Source organism: Equus quagga, chromosome 2 (assembly GCF_021613505.1).
Source record: "Equus quagga isolate Etosha38 chromosome 2, UCLA_HA_Equagga_1.0, whole genome shotgun sequence".
NCBI lineage: Eukaryota > Metazoa > Chordata > Mammalia > Perissodactyla > Equidae > Equus > Equus quagga.
Genome location: NC_060268.1, coordinates 87,494,138 through 87,515,682, shown reverse-complemented (window position 1 = coordinate 87,515,682; position 21,545 = coordinate 87,494,138). Strand labels below are relative to the sequence as shown.

Sequence of the window (21,545 nt, the reverse complement as noted above, 5' to 3'; positions counted from 1 at the left end):
TGCCTCGCAAATGGGAACTTCACACGCTTTAAATTTTTCCAAACTGACTTAGTTTCTTTCTCTTGGATTTCCGGGATGAGGCACTTTTGACCTTCATGTTCCAGAGCCTACATTCCAAGGTTTGCTCTGGATAGAAGGAATTAAGTCTCCCCCTAGGCCACACTGTTGCTTTATGAACATCCCTCTGTCAAGGCCAAGATCAAAATAGGATAATTTTTTTCCTTGAATAATAGGGCAGTGGTCCTCTTTACTGGACATTAAATGGTAAATGTGGAAAGAGAAATACTCACGGCCTATATTTTTAGAGTAAAAATAAAATTCCTCATTCCAAGTATGTAACCGTGGATGAGCACAAAGAATTAGCTATAGAGATGTTTATAAAAACATTTGTAAAATTGAAAAATTGGCAACAGCTCAAACATCCGACAGCAGGGAATTAGTTAAATCCATTATGGTCTATAATCCCAATAGGATTTATGTTCCCTTTTAAAATTCTGGAAAGAAAATATTTATAGACTTGGAAAGGGCACATGATATGTGGAGGGGGGAAAAGGTGGTCTATAATATACTGTCTACTCAAATGTTTTTAAAGTACAGCCACGTGTCACTTAATGGCAGGGATAAGTTCTGAGAAATGCGTTGTTAGGCGATTTTGTCGTTGTGTGAACATCAGAGAGTGGACTCACACAAGGTCCTGGATGGTATAGCCCACTACACACCTAGGTCATACAGCACTAATCTTATGAGACCACCATCGTATTTGAAGTCCATCATTGACTGAAACATCGTTATAGGGCTGTATCTATAATTATGGAAAAGTATTTTCTAAATTTGTTTTAAGATTTCTAATGAATGTATTTGTCTATTACTTTTATAATGAGATTAATTCCGATGTAATTGATATATGAAAGAAGAAACATATTCACCCTTAGATCCATTAATGAGATAAGGTCTTCCCTGGGGAATGGCAAATACACGGCCTATGCCCCTCCTCACTTCCCTTTCAATAATTCCAATAATTATTTTGGAATTATTCCAGTGAGTTGCTGCAGTCCTTCCAGCTGTGCCCGCACAAGGCCCCCAGAATCTTCCTAGTCACTGTCGATCCATGTGTGTTGGTACACATGGGGAAACTTAAATGTCATTTTTGTCTTATTTCAATTTCGTGGAAAACAGAAATGCTCTGGGTGTGAAGATACCCAGTTAAAACAAGTTCAGTAGTAATTCAAATAAAACACTTAGGCCTTCCTGGACGTTGTAGTGGCTTGTAGAACTCTGTAACCACACGAGTAATAATTATGCTGATTTTTTTTCTCTTATCACTGGGAGGGTAGAATATGCGTGTGTCAGCATGCCCACCAGTCTCACCCTGATTTGGGTGGATGGATGGATAGATGAATGTGTAATATCAGGTAGCAAGTTGGGGACCCTTATTTCTGAAAACGGTGGAACCATTCTCCATACACATTCGTTCAACCAACTAACGTATATTGAGCACCTAATGTGTTCAAAGCTCCGTGGACCACTCCCAGGTAAGTGAGCACAGCCCTGCTCTTAGGGAGTCCTCTCCGAACCTGACCAGGGAAGGTGGGGCCCCTCATCTGTGGAGTTGCTGTAGAGGTCTCTGCACCTCTAAAAAGATGCTGAGGATTCAACATAGCTGGTAGAAAAATTGCTACCCTTCAGAATAATTTTGATAGCACAAAATGAAAAAATTGCAAGATATTTCTGAAAGTTAATGAAAAAATTATAGGACACCTGAAGACAGAACTGAGGATTACAGAGCGTGTATAATGTGATACTGTTAAGATCATTGTATGTTGCTCTAAAGCAGTTTCACTATTTGTATGTCTGCCCCAGGAATTATCTAGAACAGTATTTTTCATCTTTTGTGACTGTGACCCACAGCAGGAGATAAGTTTTACAGTATATAGCTCAGTACACACATACATATGCATAGATATAGCGGAAACCAAAATTTCATGAAAAAATACCCACCCTTGATATGTATGATGCATTCTGATATTTTCTATTCTGTTCTATGCCATGCTTTTTAAAAAGTTGGTCATGACCCACCATATTGATTTTATTGCCCATTATAGGTCAGAAATCAGAGTTTAGAAAACTCTGCTCTAGAAGGTTATGACGCGGTTTCACCTTTTAATTAAAAGCAGCTTACCAAAGAAGTGCTCGCATTTGGCCTGATTCCATTTCCAGCAGCACCCAATAAGATTAACCATGAGTATTGTTAATGAGGGGCCAACCAAGATAGCAGATTCCATGACATTGTCCGCCTTTGTATGTGACCCCGCATGGGTAATGGGGATGCGATGGGGCCATGAAGGTTGAGTGTGATGAGATCTGAGAGGGAGTCAGCACAGGTGCAGCAGGAACATGTGGACGAGCCACCTAATCTGGCCTTGGGATGGGGCAAGGGTGTGGGTTTGCAAGGGTGTGATGTCTACCTAAGACAAGAAGAATGATGAAGTGTTATACAGATGAGCAAGAAGGAGAGAGTGCTTTAGATGGAGGGACTTAAAGCCTGGGAATGAGCAAAACCTACAGCCTGGTTGGGGACTGCAGGGAGCCGAGCATGGCTGGAGCGTGGAGGGCAAGGGGGGGACCGGCAAAAGATGGGGCTGGAGAGGACAGCTGTCAGGAACATGATGCAGAAGGGCTGTGGCCCCGTTGTCAGATTTGACCTTTATCTCTAAAGCCAATGAAGTCATTGATGGACTTCAACCAGAGAGTGATAAGATCCATTGTGCATTTGTAGAAAGGGCCACTGTCTGCCACGTGGAGAATGTAGGGACTGAATGCTAAGCCACTGGTATAGCAGAGTAGCTGATGGAGGCCCGAGCTGAGATGATGGCTACCACAATGGGAAGACGTGGGCGGAGGAAGACCTGTCAAGGCTTAGTCTCTGAATGGAAATGTGCAGACTGGAATATCTGAGAAGGAAGAATCCATAGTGACAGCTCCTTGAAAAGGCTTGGGTCACGTGGTACATGGGAGTGTTATTTTTTGAAATGGGAAGACCAGGATGAGGAGCAAGTTGGGAGTGGTATGGACCAATGCTGTCCAACAGAACTTTATTTGATGATGGAAATGCCCCATATCTGTGCTACATGGGGCTATTGAGCACTTGAAGTGTGGCTTCTGTAAGCTAATTTCATTTAATTTTTATTGATTTTCATTCCAGTAGATGCGTGTGGTCAGGGGCTATCGTATTGGACAGTACATGTGAAAAGGGATTCCATCTTTGATGTCAGAGCATGAGGAAGTGGGGGCAGCAAGGGGAGACCACTCTTTCCAGATACTTGTGAGTAGTGTAAAGAAAGAGGGCAAGACCCAGAAGTGAATGTGAGATTATTTTCCCTTGTGGCTTTAGATGCCAATGGAAAGGAGTTGCTAGAAAGAACAGGGGCAGAGACTGCAACGGCACAGGTCAGTGTGATGCCAAGAGCTTCCGAGATAGCCCTTAGCAGCCCTGGAGTAGAAGAGGGAATGTGGTTAGTGGTATCAATGGCAGGTGAGGTGGGAGGAGTGTGGAGCAAAGAAATTAAGGAAAGTAGTCACAGTGGGGCTAAGGTGATTGACCGTGGTGCCTAGGTTGGATAAGGAAGCAGTAAAGATAGAAGAGGGAAGAGAGGACAAAAAGATAAAAGAGCTTAAGAACTAGATGTAATAAATCATGGGGAAAGAATTGGAATCTGTAGCCAAAGGTTTATCATCTGAAGCTCTGAGAGATGACAAAACCCAGGGTGTGGAATGACCAGAGAGGAAAGGGAGTGAACAACCTTGACATTGAGGATGAGTTGTTGAAAGGGCCCAGTGTGGAATTGCATGTCGATGGAGAAATTCGTCACCCAGGACAGTGGCAGAAGTTGAGCGGAGGAGGACAGGGAGCTGGATAAGGTCAGTAAATTCAGAGTAAACCGAATCGCCTACCCATAGCAGAATCCCTGATGTAATCAAATCCACTCCTTCATCCTTTTGCAAATGCCCTGATCACTGCTTTTCTCTCTGGGTGTGGGCAAACCATCTGCTCAAAGGTCTGATCCAGAATCTTGCTCCTGGGGTCAACTGCATGCCGTGGGTGGATTAATTAAATTAATGGAAGCAGATACTCACTGAAATCCTGCTATGTCCAAGGCACCGTTGTAGGTGCTGCAAAGGATATCAAAGTAAATAGGAGCCAGATCCTGCCTTCAGGGGGGCTCCAGTAAGAGAAGGAAGCAAGTATGGGGAACGTATAGACTAGAAGAGTTAGGACCTTGAATTTCAAGGGAAAAAAAGATTTGACTTAAGTAGTTGCCAGTGTGGAGCAAATGATGGTTTGAGATGGGAGAGGGGATATGCATTCAGAATTCTGACTTAGGAAGATCATCCTGAGAGAAAAGTGCAACCTGGTGCAGCAGGATGCAGGACAGCTACTCAAAGCATTGAGGTGAGAGGAAGCCAAGCCCGGTAGAGATTAAAAGGCAAGGACAAATGGAAGCCATATTGTGGAGGAACATCTGTTGAATGCCCCAACTGACTAGATGAAAGCAAGAGAGAAGCAGCAGAAGCACAAGATAAAGCTGAGGATTCGACCTGTGACTGGCCCTATGGAGTAGCCTTTAATAGAATAAGGTAACAGACATTCAGGTGTCTCCAGGGACTTGTAAGAGCTTGGCTGGGCTCGCCACCACACACGCTCTTCCCACAAACCCCTACTCTTAGATTTCCAGAACAACATGCTGGACAAAAAGCTTTGGGACCATCAGCCTCAGGGGCCACCTCTGTACACAGGTGTCATTCCTGAGGGGACTGTCCTTGGGTCTTGGGTGAATTGTGAATTAGTCTAGGAGAAGTGCATCTTGCAAACTCCTGATGTGGCTCATCAAACATTCGTTGAGCTCCTGCTGTGAAGTCTTGAATATAAAGAAGTTCTTTAGGCAAGGGGGAGAAAGGAACACATTCAGTGAGTGCTTTGGAAGAAGAGAGCACAGCGTGCCAGGGATCCCAGATGAGAGGCCGTGCAGCACCCAGCCATGGGGTGGTGGGGAGCAGGATACAGTGGCTGGAATGCATGGAACACCCTTCCACTCTCCTGTGCATTTGTTTGTTTATTCAGCAAACATTTATTAAATACTAACGATACATCTGACTTCCTGAAGCACCTGCACCACCCAGGATCTATTTCCATATGCGTGCTAAGGTGACACATATTTACCACATATTTATGACCACATATTTACCGTGGACCCCTCTGCAGTCAGGCATGCCTGGATTTGAGTCCAGCTCTGCCATTACTGACTGCGTGGCCTTTGACAGGTTATTTAAGGTCTTTGAGCCTTAGTGACTTTAACAAGGTGCCCAGGAATGAAATGAGAACAGAGTAGCTCCTCCCAACTTCTTGGTTTTAAGAAAAGTGAATGTCAGATGTCCATGGACGATGCGGGCCAATGTTGGCAGTCTGGTCTCTTTCTCGGCATTACTGAAGTTCGTTAATCCTTTGAGGAGAGCATACTTGTTGACATCCCTCTCTAGCTGGTGCTGGACATAACAGCAATTCCATCAGGTTAAATAGAGATTCCATGGTGAATTCAAGTCTTGGCAGGTAAGCTGGAGAGGAAGGGCTATCTTTTGAAATGAAAATGGCAGAGTAATTTTCAGCTTCCTTTTTGTCCCATAAAGGAATGAGAATTTATTTTTCTTACAAAAGCCTTTCAGTTCACCTTTTAAGTTTAGACCAAAGAATATAAATAGACCCGGCCTTTTCAACCAGGGGAGTGAATTAAATTGCCAAGGACCCTGAGGTTTCATCTTTGTTAATAGATTTCAGGAAAACAGAGACAATTTCCTTAAGTGGTGTGGCAATTTTTGCATTGAAATATATATGGCTGCAATTTGGGCCTGAATGTAATAGGAAGTAAGATTTAATCCTTTTAATATGCCCTGTAATAGCACATAACAGCATTGAGCCTCCGGATCCCCTCCTCACAACATACGGTGGGTTCCTGGTGTCCCAGTGATGGGACCCCAGTTAATGCCTGCTTCATCCATTTGCTCCTCCCCAGGAGAAAAGAGGGCAAAAAAGGAGAGGACTGCTTCTGCAGGCTCACACAGTTTGTAAAGAAATGCTACACCATCCTCACCCGCCCTCCTTAGGCAACTGAGGGCATAACAGAGTGAAGGTGCTCAGAGCAGAAATACACTCTCACGTACACCTTACCCATGTGGCCTCTCTGCAGGAAGCAGCAGCCTGACTTATACTTATGACGTGAAGAATTCTTGACACTTGGGGTTATTCACTGAATCTTGGCTTGAAGGGTATTCTGTGTATCTTTCTCTGGAGATGCTGATTTAAAAGAGGACAAATTTAGGGCTGGCCCAGTGGCATAGTGGTTAAGTTTGTACACTCCGCTTTGGTGGCCTGGGGTTCATGGGTTCAGATCCTGGGCATGGACCGACACACAGCTCATCAAGCCATGCTGTGGCAGCATCCTACATACAAAATAGAGGAAGATTGGGCACAGATGTTAGCTCAGGGTGAATCTTCCTCACCAAAAAAATAAATAAAAGAGGATAGATTTTCATTTATCCAAGTGAAAAACCAAAGAACAGGAAAGGAACCAGATTTGTTGAGAGCCCACTCTATGAGGGGCTTTCAGAAATTTTATCTCACTTAATCTCTACAAAAATCTCAGAAGGCATTACTGTGCCCATTTTATAGACAATGAAACAGATTCAATAAAGTTGAGTAACTTGACCAGGGTCACACAGTTCTCAAGTGGTAGAGTTGAAATCCAAAATCATCTGTCTCTGGTTCCAAATTTTGTATTTCCTCCCCACCACCAAGCAAACACTGCCTGAGGTGTTCTCAAGACTCAGAGAGAGTTTGTATACTGAATAACCATCTCCCAGCTTTCTTACACAGCATTAACAAACTGGAGAAGGCAGAACTCCACACTTTGCAAAGATCACAACTGCTGTGCATGCATGCGTGTGTGTGTGTTTCCCCCTTCACACTTTGCAAAGATCAGAACCCCTGTATGTTTCACTCCAAAAGCTTCAAAACCAGGCTTCCACAAGCCTCTTATTCCCAAGAGCTTAGCAGAGGGTAAATAAAATGTGTCTGTAGCCCTGGGAATCCCTGATAAGAACTCTAAAACCCTCTCCTCAAATCACCAAACTTTAGGAAGGAGGTTATTGGGTTTGGGGTTTTGAAATATCAAGCCTGGGACAACTAATATCTCTCAGCCTTGGTTTCTCTATGGGTAAAAAAGGTTGTGGAGGGGTTTCCTGACATGTGAGGAGCACCGTGTGCAGTGCTGGGGTGAGGGGCAGCGACAGACAGTGGGTATCGTTACGGTCATCATACTATAGAGGTCTCCCATTGGTGTCTGGAGAGCCAGGATCTTGCAGGGACTGCCCGGGCTTCTAGTTGGTTCACCTGAGTAATAAACGTGTAAGATGGAGTGGCTGCCTGTGCAAATGAGTCATCAAGTGGCACTCCCTTCTGTGACTAATCAGATGAGATCTAGAATGGCAAAGGCCTCTAATGAAAGGGATCCAGCCAGTTCATCATCTCTAGTGTTCTCTGCATACCTGGAATTCAGGGCTGAGAGCTAGAGTTCCCCTGTGGAGAAAATTTTAAGTCGATCAAAAGGAAAAGATGAATTTGGCAGGAATGAAAGCTAATATTTTCTCTATTCAGAAATCTAAAAGGAATCTCATATAGGTTCTACTTAAGGTACTCGACTGAGATTTATTCTAAACTATCACCTGTGCAACATAAGTAAGGTAGCAGAAGTTCTGGCCATATGGGAGGACCAGACCCTTGCTTGTATAACAATGACCTCATTTGCATCATGCTCGCCCTGACCTTGACCAAGCAATTGGTATCAGTTTCATTTTAAAGATCAAAAAACTGAGACACGGAGAGATCAAGTGACTTGCCCCAAGCTTCCAGCTCCTTAAGTTAAATGTTCTTTCATCTCTACAAGTGTTCTCCAAAATATTGAGTATAATGTGAAAATCTTTGCTAGATGCTTAGCTTTCCAATTTCTGTTTGAAGGCTATGTCTGACTCCAGGGCCTTGTCATCAGGTAGGAGAACTTAACAATAGACAGGATAAAATTGACATCGATGGCACGTAGCAGTATGCCCTGCTTTAAAGACAACTCAATATTATAAAGATTCTCACTCAGATGCAGGTACATGAAGGTATTACATATGGCATTTTCAGAGGGATATTTTCGTTGAAGTATTCATGAATGGTTCTTTTAAATTGCACATTTCCTCCACTGTGCTTAAAATATGTCTTGATTAGGCCAACTTGGATCAGTGCACAACTCTTTGGGCACCCATGCATTGTGGAGCAAGGGGCCTTTTCCTATCAGTTCCTTCCTATGGCAAACCTTTTATCAGAGGTGTCATTGTCTTAGCTCCCATTGCCTGCTGGTTGGTGGTCCCTCTAGCAAGGCAGAAGGATTTGGGAGCTCATCACACCCTAATAAAACTCAGAAGTAGAAAGGTGAATGGATTTGTTTTATCCCATGGGGCCAGTAGGAACCAGCCAGACTTGTCCTGTTTCTCCCCAAGTCTATCCATCATTTAAATTGGCTCCAGAGCTCTATTTCTTTACCTAAATAATGTGGAGTGTGGCTTCATTTCTATTATGTGGTTGCTATGGTGGTTCCTCATGTTGGCTCTTTTTCAGTTAAATGAGGAAAGGCACTTGCACAGGGAGAACACACGCTGATTGGCAAGGAAGGGTTGCCTTTGGGCGGTGAATGCTGGGGATACAAGTTTCCATTCGCCAAGACCAAGCTGACCTGGAAGCTGCAAAGAGGGGGCGGGTCGTGTGGGATTTTGAGTTTGGAGTTCATTAACTCATGCTGCCTGGAAGTCTAATGAGGTTTCAACTAAAACTTTCTCAGGAGTTTCTCTTTAGGGTAACAAGCGACAGCGCTGGAGAGTGCTAAGGATGTGCTGAGGAGACTGGGCCTGGGGAGCTCTGCCAACCTCGTTAGCACTGATGGGACCATGCCGCCCCATCTCGTGCCATTCCAGTCCGATCATTAAAATCAAGGAAGTGCTGCTTCCTTCAACAACCCTTCCCCTCCCAGGCTGCCCTCTGAAGGCCCCTGAGGAAGGAGGCCCTGAAGTGTATATAACACAGACGTTCTTATTCTGGCGATCGTGGCTGGACTTCAGGGGGTCCCATGAACCCCCCATCTATATATACGCGTGTACACTGACACAAGGTCTAGTGTACTCGTGTTCAACTTCTGGGCCCTCCTGGTTCCAGCTCCCTCTGCTCAAGAGCACACACAGCCGCAGAAGAACGATACACAGAGTAGGCTGCCTCTTGGCCATGCCCTCTACGAGGTTGCACTTCGAGTGACACCAAGAATGTGTCGCTTCGAGAAGGACTCTCTCTTCCTTGTCAGGCTCTCTGCAGATGAGGATGATGATGTTAGCAGCTGTCATTTATTTTGTGTTTACTGTGTGCCAGGCACTGTTCTAAATGCTTTTCCTGTATGGAGATGAGGAAACTAAAGCACAGAGGGCTTAAGTAACTTGCACGGGTTTGTGCAGTAAGCAAAAGGCGAAGCTGGGATTCGAACTCAAGCAGTTCAGCCTCCGGACAGGGTCCTTTCGCCCCTGTGCTGTAGAACCACCAATTATGACACGTTAACCCACAGTCGTGTGAGCAGAAGTGCACATGCAGGGAGGAGGAGCCCGTCCCTACACCCAAGCAGCCATCAGAGCCCGGACAGTAAATGTTCTTTTCCCTCCCGCAGGCTTCATCCCCCCACCCCTCATCTTTGGGGCCGGCATCGACTCCACCTGCCTGTTCTGGAGCACGTTCTGTGGGGAGCAAGGCGCCTGCGTCCTCTATGACAACGTGGTCTACAGATATCTGTACGTCAGCATCGCCATCGCGCTCAAGTCCTTTGCCTTCGTCCTCTACACCACCACGTGGCAGTGCCTGCGGAAAAACTATAAACGATACATCAAAAACCACGAGGGCGGGCTGAGCACCAGTGAGTTCTTTGCCTCTACTCTGACCTTAGACAATCTGGGGAGGGACCCTGTGCCCACCAACCAGACACATAGGACAAAGTTTATCTATAACCTTGAAGATCATGAGTGGTGTGAAAACATGGAGTCCGTTTTATAGTGACTGAAGGAGGGCTGAACTCTGTATTAGTAATCAAAGGGTCATTTTTCCTAAAAAAAAGAAAAAAGGTTTCCAAAAAAAAAAAACAAACCTCAGTACACACATACGCACATGCACACACGCACACATATACACGACCTTTGTCTTTTTTTCTCAAAATCAGAGCCAGACAGGATTCAGAATAAAGAAAGCATGGGATCATGTGTTTGGTGTGCGACCTGCTGGGGCTCAGAGTCTACTCTTGGAAGGCACCTCGTGCTTTTTCAGGATGCCGACAGCTGCAAGCAACAGGCACTGGCAAATTCAGGGAACAGTGGTGGCCAGCTTGGAGGATGGACATTTCTGGATATACATACACATACAGAACAAAAAAATATTTTAAAAAAAAGTCTACTATGAAACACAAGTTGACAACATTGCCAGGATAAGCACTAGTGACACACCCCGTGCCACCCTCCCCCTCCACGGGGGGCTGGGGAGGCGCGCAAGTCGGAGGAACGGAAGCTCGCTCCTCTCTCTAACTTTCGCAATATGGGTCACTGTGTAGACGACTCACCCAGTCTGCATGTGGTTCAAGGCCCCAGAGTTCTCTCAGCGATGCTAATGGGTGATCCATGCTGGAGTCTGTAATTGGCACCTCTCACCAGCTCCATTTCCATGTTCAAGACTGAGGGCCCAAGGGGGAGCGGGGCGTGGGGGGCCAGCACCTCACCTTCCCCCCGCAGCACCTCCCAGTGGTGGGCGCCCGCCTCCCCCCCTCCCCCAGCCCCGCAGAGTGACCTCAGGAAGCAGTGGGCCTCGCCTGGCTATGACTGACTTCCCTCAGAGCCGGCGAAACCCAACATAGTCCAAGTCATTTGCTTACATTTGCCAAACATTTTGCCATTTTTAAAGAGAAAAAAAATGCAATGCATATGAATTTCAAACTGTTGTATGTATAATCCTCTAATACTATTTTTAACTACTTCTAAAATCTGTGTTAACCCTTTAGTCACTAACACAGTTCTCTCGGCCGAATTTATTATGCTGGTTGCTTTTACTTTTCTCCTTTTTTTAATGCACCAAAAATATAATGTGATTCAAGGGATGCAATTAATCTATTGTAATTTTTTATCATTTTATCCTCATTTGGATATTCTGTGAAAACAACAAGAATATACAATGTGTTACAAGAAGAAAAAGAAAACGCTTGAAAAAGAGAGTGTATATGCAGCCTTTAAAAGAATCACACTGGAGACAACAGGGGATAATGTGATGAATTGCAAATCTGCCTTCTCCTTCTCGCTTTATTCCCCGTGATTCAGTGATCACTGTCACGGGAAGCCCTTTTATATTCATGTTTCACATTCCAAGAGGCGTTCTTTTCAGCCTGTGGAGGAGACTCGCTTAGATGTGGGCTGTGTGTATGGGCGCGGTGCTTCTGGGGAGAGGAAGGAGAGAAAGAACAGTTCCATAGCACAAGCTGTCGAGCGGTCTGTGGTGTCTGTGATAAGGAATAGACCCACAAGCTCCTGAAGCTCCCTCCTGGCCAGTGCATGGAAGTGTCAGTAATGTTTTCTGGGTCAGTCTTGAACTAAGAGGCCTTTGTGTGTGTTTTGAAAGTGGCTGAACCTCAAACAGCTAGAGAGCAAACCTCTCGTTGTTTGGGGTAAGAATTATGGGAAAACCTCTTGCAGTCAGCAGACTTGGCCTTATAAGGCCATTCCCATAAGGGGACAGAGCCTATGTGCAAGTGCGCACATGCTCACACCCCCGCTTAAAGGGCCCAGTCAACTTACCTTTCGTGCATCTTCTGTGACCTTTGTCCAGGCCACTCATGGCCCTGGGAAAGACCTCAAGAGCTGTCTGGTTTGGTTTGTTTGCTTTTTCACCTCAAACACATATTTGCAATTCACCCAGAGGGCAAGAAAAGAGTCAGGAAAGGAGAAAGGGGGTGGGGAGAGGGGTGCTGTGCCAAATTTTTAACTAACGCCGTAAATGGGGCATTTGAGTGACAGCCCAAAACTAGAGAAACGCCACTGAGGAAGGACAACCACAAGAGAAGCTTGTGTCGTGGTGCGCAGCCACTGTGATCAGCTGCCTGGGACAGGATGCTTCTGAAACAGCCCTTTCATCTGCTTAGTTTTAGTCTGCCCTTGTTGGTGAGAATGGGGACACTCATCAATATGTTAACCAGTAGACAGCAGGATTGTTTTCCAACCAATTCATAAAATATGTATGCTCTGTCACTCCTGAGGTTTCGAAACCTTTCTGTAGAGGTTTGGGGTTAGTTTTGCTTTGAAAATGTATTGCTCATAGGTCACTGCCCTCAGATATCATTGCATAGCTGTCCAAATTTGGTACACACACATCGAGGCCCCATAACGTAGCGTTTCCTGGGGCTATTTGTGTTTTTTCAAAAACCGGTTTTTTTAAAACTCTTTGCATTTTGGATTTTTTTCCCTAAGATTTAGAATGAATGAGAATAAGATATTAGGATGACAAAGGAAAACAACTCCAGGGCTCAGTTTTATCAACAATTGGATATAAATTTAAAGTCCCCTTTTGCAAGATGGCTCTAAAGTCTGTGGTGTCACCTTTTAAAGTTTTAATTTCTCTCATATACTACAGAACAGAAAACCTAGCCTGCTTTTAATTTTGCTTTTGTGCTACAAAAAAACCTTTGTACATACAAAGATCCGGTCCCTTGGTTGGTGGGTTTTGAGTGGTATTTTGAATGAAGAGATTTCCCGGTAAGGTCTCCATTGGACTTAACAGCAAAGAAAAATGTAAGGGATGGAATAAACTAAAAAGGGAATGCGCAAGTTCTCTTCTCTTCTGCTACCAACTCCTCCAGCATCTTAGGGGAACGTGCCCAGGGATGGATGAAAAGGTCTCCCTTTGCTGCCACTTTGGACAGATTTTTTGACTCCTCCATACAGACCAAGAAGGTTTTTACCAATATTCTTCCCGCGAATGAAGTAAACCCATTTCGTAAAAGTACCCTTCTCTCTGGGGGACGGGCTCGCCGTCTTCCTTCAGCCGAGGCTGTACACAGTCAGGGAAGACGGGCAGCTTTGCTCCCTTCTTCCCGCCTCCACAGAGGAAGGCTGTGAAGCTCCAAGGCACTGTGGGGACACTGCCACTCCAGAAGCCCACAGCATGCGGGCTTTCCACACAGCTAACGAAGGAGCAAGAGAGGCTTCCTCTCATGGTCCCCCCTAAGGAGCCTGCTAGTAGCACTTAACAAGCAGAGTAATTAGGGGAAACCAAGAGCTTCTAAGGAATCCTTTGACAGACTTCCTAATGTCTCCCAAGCAGGAAGGAGTGTGCTTCTCCCTAAAAATCACTGCTTTCTCACCACCTTACAGTGGAAAGTCTCCTCTGGTGATGATTTTCAAAGTTTAGTTTAGTGGTGTCTGTACATTCAGGTTCCTGATTCCACTTCCCTGTCCCCAGTAATGACCTACAGCTTCCCCTCACTCAGGCATGGCAAGATTTCCCATCCCTTCTTGTTGTAAAGCACGCAGGCCTGAGGTGACCCACGGAAACGTTCCGTACAAGGGCAAACAGCCAGTGCCAGTCCCCAGGATGAGAGCCACACCACTCCTGAGGAATTTTCTCAGGGAAAAGGATTCTGCCTTGGTTGCCAGTGGATTCTCTTCCCCACTTCCAGAGGAGGCCATTCATTGAGGAGCATGTAAAGTGGAAATATATACATGTATATTCCCAGAGAAACTCTGGGTGGAAAAGTAGCTGTGAGCTCCCCATGCACCTGCAAGACTGGTTTTCTTGCTGCCTGCTGTTCAGGTCCTGGGAAGCGCGGTTTCTCCACCCCGTCGGGCCTGCCAGACCTGTGTGCTGTGCACTGCTCGGGGGGTCCTGAAAGCACTCCTCAGCAGTGTTAAGCAGTAAAGGTCAACGTGTAGAAATCAATGTGGCTGGTCATACAGTCAAGAGCAGAGGGAGAAGGACAGGATAAACTTCTGTTCCAGTTTTGTGGAGTTGCACTCTATTTTATTGTTGTTCGTGCATTTGGTTTGGTTTGGTTTGGTTTAGATGAGAGGAAAAAACCAGGCAAGCACTTTTTTAGTCCAATAGACAGAATATTTGCTGTCTTGGGCTGTTTTGATCTGTCTTGATGGCTTGGAGGAACCAGGCGTTTGTCCAGAAGCTGGGAGAAAGTACCAGACAGATAGCAGACTTGATTGCTCCCCTGAGCTCATCCCTCTCGTCAGCCTCCTCTCAACCAGGATCTGTGTTTCCCGTCAGGTTAGAATCCAGGTCAAACTCCTATGAGCTGCCACGTTCTCCAAGAGAAGGTGCTAGTGGATTTAAATTCAGCCTCAAAAAATAGTTTGGGACATAAATGCAGTCCTCCTCCTCCTCCCTCTGCCCTTCCTTCCTTGTGCATTATACCCACCTCTCCCAACTCAGTCCAAGTTCTTGAGTTCTCAGCAGCTGTGAGGACCTCATCTCCTACAGCAACTGGCACTAAGTGTCAGCCTTTGGACCTAGCCCCTCTGGGGTATTGTGGCTGCTCAAGAGTAAATTGGTAAGGGGGCCAGCCCAGTGGTGTAGTGGTTAAGTTCATGTGTTCCACTTCAGCCGTGGCCTGGGGTTCGTGGGTTCAGATCCCGGCCACAGACCTAGCACTGCTCATCAAGCCACGCTGTGGCAGCATCCCACATAAAATAGAGGAAGATTGGCACAGATGTTAGCTCATCGACAGTTTTCCTCAAGCAAAAAGAGGAAGATTGGCAATAGATGTTAGCTCAGGGCCAGTCTTCCTCACACACGCACAAAAAGAGAAGAAATTGGTAAAACAGAAGAATCTCTAACTGGTGGAATATGCAAGAAAGATAATTTTGTTCAGATGCCACTCACAGGGCCGGTTGCCTAGGATAACATGTAGAATCTACACTCTCTGCACACAGCCACCCACCCACGCCTCCCCTTTCTCACATCTGTAGGTGACCTCAGACTGCTTGGTTATCATGGCAAAAGAATATGAGTTAAAAAGCCTAAAATGGGAAATTCAAAAAGCAAAGCATCGCCTGTATCTCAGAAATCTGTGACTGTCATGGAGACGGGGACAGAATTCATACTGCTCAGAGACTATCCACATGGTAGCATGCTTTTCCTTTGCAGGGTTAGTGTCATTTGGAGGTACGTGGTATGAGCTTGATATTTTCTAAACATATTTATTCACTCATTTCTTTATTAAAATTTTGGCAATATGCCGGGCCCTGGACCAGATACAAAACGTGGAAAAGACATGGTCCTGTCCTCCAATAGCTCACAGTTCAGTGAGCCAGACAGACCTGAAACAAACAAAAGCACTAGAATGCTGTTAAGAGCTGGGTCAGTCTGTCTGTCTGGGTGCAAGGCGCGCTGATTCATGGTGGTGGTACGTTCTGCCTCGTGGCATCGAGAATCGGGATGGTTTCAGAGAGCTGGTGCTGGAAACCAAGAATTAGAGAGCAGTTCATAAAATTTCTGTAAACAGCCAGGTGGTAAACATTTTAGACTTTGAGGACCAGAAGATCTCTGTTGCAACTGCTCATCTCAGTTGTAGCATGAAAGCAGCGCTAGACAATGCATGGCTGCAGTGGGCTGTGTTCCAGCAAAGCTTTATTTGCCAAGGCAAGCCAAGGTTGGGTTTGGCTAAGGCCCATAGTGTGCTGATCTCTGTTCTGGAGCGCAGGCTGAGGTCCGAAGCAGCCCAGCATGTGTGGGGGACTCGAGCAATTGAGGCTGCTCTAGCACGGGCTGAGTCATGTGTTGGAAGGGTCCTTCAGCCAGGTGTCCATCAACCCTGATGTTCCTGACCGCAGGAATCTAATTCAGGGATCTCATTTTCCAAGAATGAGGTAAGTACCCCGTTATTGTCAGGTTTATAATTGAAGGCAACATGTCTTTCTCTTGTGAAATGAGGTGAATTTGAACTATACAATCAACAGTCCCTTCCAGCTCTGACACTCACTTGATAGTTCCACCAGAGTAATCATCCTTTTTCCCTAAGGGAAATGAGCCTAGAAATAGGCATGGGAGGTGAAAACGTAGGAACTAGAAAAAGAAGGAATCCAGATACTGAATGGTATTTCAAATCTCCTCCCTCCTTCCCATCAACATAAAACATTGGCACTATAAAGCTAATAGATAAGCCAGGTGGAATAATTGGTAAGCTCTAATAAACTAACAATCATAGTAGCTAACATTTACCAAGGACTTACCATGGACCAGCTTATTACATGTATTAGCTCGTTTAGTCTCAATAATAGCCTGTGAGGCAGAGACGGTTATTAGCATCAGTTTACAGGAGAGGAAAATGAAGCTTGGAAGGGTTCCAGAATTGGCTCAAGGTCACGAAGCAGAGCTGGGAGTCAAACCCAGGGCTATGAATCCAAAGCCCGTGTTTTTAGCCTTTGTGGATATTCCCCCCCTACTGGGCAGACTTCAGAGACCCTCCCCACCTTAGGGACTGCTTCATCAGGAAGACTCCGGCTCAAAGGGACTGTGGGGCCCCACACCCTCTCACATGCCCCCTGATATAGCAACCAGGACTCCATGACAGCTATATTGTGTGGATGTCCGTGCTTCCTGTGTTATTCCTGGTCTAAACCACAGAGCTCAGTGATCAATTTGTATGGGGTATTCTACCGGAAGTGGACAGGTAAGAGGAAACGGGATTCCTGCATTCTAATGCTTTCTGAAATGCACGTTCAAAGCACTCCTCAGTGCTGGTCATCAGCTCCAGTGGAGAGACCCAGACACCTCTCCCGCTGGCACCACTGCATCCACAGCATCAACTTCAAGAGCTCAGCCCAGGGCCTTGAGACGCAGTGACACAGGTCACCCTTTGGATATGTCTTACTCTATTATCAGATACTAGGCTTTTAGGAACAGAGTTTCTAGACTTTTCTATTTTTGTGTTAATGACTGAGGCCAATAATCACTAGGTAATGATTAGCATAAATTCTGAATTTTTCCATAAGGTAAAGTGATTATGTTCTTTTGCTATGAGCAAATGGAACAACATAGTAAATTTTCTGGAGGTTTAACATTCTGTAGGCTGAGATTTTGTCATCCCATTAAATCCCTTGAAACAGTGATTTTCTTAAAGTCATGCTAACTTAATACAAGATAACTCTCATGGAGATATGTTTGTCGAGACAGTTTGGTTTTATAATCTAAGGCCATAAAATGAATTGGAAGTATGCAATGTAGGAAGTTGCATTACAAGAGGAACCCCACTAACACAAATTGTGCTCTGGTCCAGCACCTTTAAGGAAGGAAGGGGTTGGGAGCTCAAGTTTATTAAGAGCCTGCTTGCCCACGTGCCAGGTGCCATAAAGGCATGATCCCAGGTCATGCTCCTAGCAGCTTTCTCACAGCAGCCCTATAAGGTAAGTATAATTTTTTCCACTTTACAGATCAGAAAACTAAGGCTGAGTAAACCCAAGCTTCCCAAGCTCACACAGCTAGTTAGGAAAAGTCAACAGAAGCCAATGCCAGGTCTGTCTGCCTCCTGAAGCAGTGCTCTTTCCCCTATGCCACATAGCCACCAAAGTGAGAACACAGAGCTGGCTTCTTAGGAAGCTCCGATGAGGCCAACAGGGCATCTCTTATCAGGAAAAGCCCCACAGAAGTCTGTACTTTCATAAAGAAATGAGCCAAGAGCTAGCTGGAGGTGAGAACCTCTGCAAAATTTAGCCTACAGGCACAGGAAACTAAAATGAGAAAACTTTTTTACATTAATAGTGAAACATTGGAGACATTTAAAAACACTCCTCTTTCCTTCCATCTTAGCCACGTCAGCAGAAGCTTTCCTCTGTCTTACTCATTCTGCACGCAAGAACCAACCCCAGCTCTCTTGCTTCTGTCCCACTCTCCCCAAGCCCCTGCCCCCAAGGCTTCCAGCAGTTCCCCTAGGACTACAAGAATCCGAGCCTTGGGAAAGTTGAGGAAGGATGCTCCAGAAGCTATGGGCTGCTGCTTCTATAAGTCAGATCTCAGCTGCAAAATCCCAAGGAAAGGAGTGACATTTCCAAATTGTCACCTTTTGTACCAGCGAGTCAGAGTCTAAAGAGGACAAGTAAATGAGTGGGGACTGGTATGGCCCCCCTCTGCCATTGAACAGGAAAGCTGCATGTCACAGTCAATGAGATCTACGCAGCTTGTAAATCATCACAGGGACTAGCTGAGTTTTTAATGCCTTTTAAGTGAAGCCACCGCATCTATTTTGGAAGTGTGGCATAGGCTTAAAAACCTTGCTCCGATGAGATTGTTTCACTCAGCATGCAGTAAAGATCTGTGGCTACATGAGAAAAACTGGTCCAGAATGCTAGAGGAGAGAGCATGACATTAAGACGCAGGAGGTCTTCTCTGGCCCTTAGCCACCTCTCCAGTAGAGACTACAGTGACACTTCGAGTCCTAGAACACGAAGTCTGTCACTGGTGATTTATATAAGATAAGGATAAGTTCATGACTGTCATACATCTGTTTAATTCTCATAGAAGAAACATCCACGTGGGTGTTGGTATAGTTACATAGATAAATATGCTTCTCAGAAAGATGTGGCCTTGCAAAAGGTCTTTGGGCTTAGAATCTGGTTCCATTGGGGTTACATGGAGCAAAACCCAGCATTTTATTGACATGACTTCCTGCCCTTTTCCGTTCCACTGGAAAGCCATGATACTATTATATAAGCCTTAAAAAAAGTAGGAAAACCAGAAAAGACCGATCTCTCTTTCCTCTTGGCTCTTCTTCCCTCCTCCCCCTTTAGGCACAGAGTACCAAGACATTGAGACTGAGAAAACCTGCCCCGAGTCACATTCACCTTCAGAAGACTCCTTTGTGAGAAGCTGAGGGCCTGGCCCTCATCCTCTGCCTGCAGAGAACAGCCTGACACTGCCCGCACACTTCGCGGGCCTGACTTAGTGTGCTCTGCCCACCCGAGAACCCAAGGGGCCCTGTGTGGATTCTCCGGCCAGTGTGTGGTCCTTTGAGGCCCCAAGCACAGGCCTGTGACGAGGACTAAGGAGGCGGCTGTGGTCAGGAGTCCTCCAAACCCTCGGAGTAGGCATTTTTTCCGGGTCCCTCAAGAGTAATATTGAGCCGGTATGCAAATTCCCTTCTGCCTTCCTTCCGGTGGCTCCTGTCGGGGTGGCCTGCTGACATGCTTTAGAAAACCCCAACTTGGGAATGCTTCTCTCACCGAGGGCTCCAACAGTTCTGAAATCGGCCGAGATTGGATTTTGTTAGGAGAGTTCAAAAATCACCCTGCTTCACAGAATGGAGGGGGAAAAAGCACATACTCAATAGATTTTGAGTGTGGTATTCTGTATTTTTGCAGCTTATATTTTCCAGATGAGCAGTTTAGAAATATATGATGTAAAGTACATACTGTACGTTTGCTGAAAATTATATTAAAAGCACTATTTTAATTCTTCCTCTGTCTCATGCTGTAATCTCTATTATCTTTCTCTCTTGTGCCTCTGGATAGGACAATCCTAAAAGATTCTTTAGAAGAGTGTTTCTGGCTGTGTGTGTCCTATATTTATGGGCTTTGAATTGTTCAAAAGAGCATGGTCTCTGGAGCCAAAACAGACCTACGTTCAAATCCTGCCCCCAGCACTTGCTGCCGGTGTGGCCTTGAGGAAGGGATCTGACTCCTCTGATCCCCAGTTTTATTATCTGTAAAATGAGAATATTGACACCTGCTTTCTACATTGTGGTAAGAGTTGAGATCCCGTGTGAAGGCACCAAGCACAGTGTCTAGCACAGAATGGGCACTTGATAAATGGTAATTGTTCACTGCTACCCAGCCTCTGGCTGGAATGAGATGCTCCACAGCACTGATAGACTTGTTGAGACATCCCATCATCCTGTACTGTTACTGTCTGGTTTTCCTTTCCGATTCTCCCACTGTCTGTGAACCCTGGGGAACAGGGAATGGCCTCCTGTCAGAGTATCTGTCTAGTATAGGACGTGACATTTCATGGACAACCAATATACACTTGAATGAATGAATGATGAACCAACAGCCTCAGACTCATCAGCCTGTCTGGCTTTAACTACAGTCACATTTCTCAGAGGCAACGGCAGCATTTGGCTTCCCTTCTCTAAGTCCATAGACGCTCCTACAAGCCTCACCATGGATGGAGCTCCAGTCACCTTCCCAATCCTTGCCAGGCCTTTTCCTAATTAGCTAGCTTCTCCTGCACATCCTTAGTCCACTGACTGGACTCCTACCTCATATAGACAGGTTGGTCAGGTGGATGCCTGCCACTGACATGCATCTTAGAGTCACGCTACATTCGTCACATCCCTGGCCAGACTGGAGCACCAGGAACTGATGCTCCCCCTTCATCTTCTGAAGAAAAGACCCCAAACAGCCCCACTGCTCTTGTGGGGCTGGTCACGTTCTTCCTATCTCCTTCCAGCCTGGATCTTGCGCTCTTCAGCCCCATCGTTGTTTGCAGTTGAACTAACCTTAAATCAAAGCTTGTCAACCTAGCACCTCCCTCAGCCCTGCATTGTCTTTTTCCCTCTGGAGTCAGGAAAGGGTGTGCTTGGGTTAGTTACCTTCTCTGGGGCCCTATTACTTGGCCCATTGGTGCCTTGAGAACTTCTTTTTTAGCCTGGTCTTGTTACTTATGTGATTGTTTATTTTTTGCAAAGCAGCATGATTTATTCTCTCCGGCAGAAAAATCTCAAGAAAGTGCAATTTCAACATTCTCTGTCCTGATGTGAAAAGATGCTGAAGCGGCTGAAAGTGCAGTGAGTGGTTCCTCATTTTCACTGGAAATTCAGTTGGAGGCAGAAGAAGAAAGCAGGAGAGGGTATTGCGCCCAGCGTCCATGCTTTCAGACCAAAATTTGACATTTGTTTTTCACCTACACTTCACTTTCTTTTCTCTTGCTACCTGTTCCCCCCTAAAGGTGGTCAATTTATGGAAAACTTACTCTTCCTCCATTTTATCTTAACTTCACAAAGACATATTATTTCTTGTTTGGAATCAAGTTATTCATCCTTCAATATTTAAGCAGGTCCATGAGAGAGCCGTTCACACGGATCGTTCAACCAACTCTGGGAGAATAGACAGCTTATATTAAACTCCAGTGCCATCTCTTCCCAAGGGCCTATCAGCTACCATGGGCCACCAGGGCTTTGAACCACATACACATTTGGTCCACCTCGATCCAGATCTGAAAATCCAACCTGACCTTTTTCTCAGTCTCCGTGAAAGGGCTAGTCATGCACCCAAGCGTTTGGCTCAACCAAAATAGAAACAGCTGTTTCTGTGGCCTTGCATCAGAACCACTAGCACATTCACTTCACAGAGAGCTGCTTATTGTTTTCCTCTTTTAGGCCTTGTTACTT

At 45.6% G+C, this 21,545-nt stretch overlaps 1 protein-coding gene across 2 annotated transcripts in view; it reads left to right on the top strand.

Annotated features, from left to right (window-relative positions):
* Nucleotides 1-19,611, top strand: part of SLCO3A1 (solute carrier organic anion transporter family member 3A1) — a 288,798-nt gene extending 269,187 nt beyond the window's left edge. Inside the window, exons 10-11 of one of the 2 annotated variants that reach the window (XM_046650659.1) lie at nt 9,798-10,040; nt 18,946-19,611. In XM_046650659.1, the coding sequence (XP_046506615.1) occupies nt 9,798-10,040; nt 18,946-19,028 (326 nt within the window). In that variant the 3' untranslated portion in view covers nt 19,029-19,611. Of the gene's footprint in view, nt 1-9,797; nt 11,265-18,945 lie in introns of those variants that run through there. The other variant, XM_046650651.1, reaches the window with a different exon arrangement.
* The last annotated feature ends 1,934 nt before the right edge of the window (nt 19,612-21,545 follow it).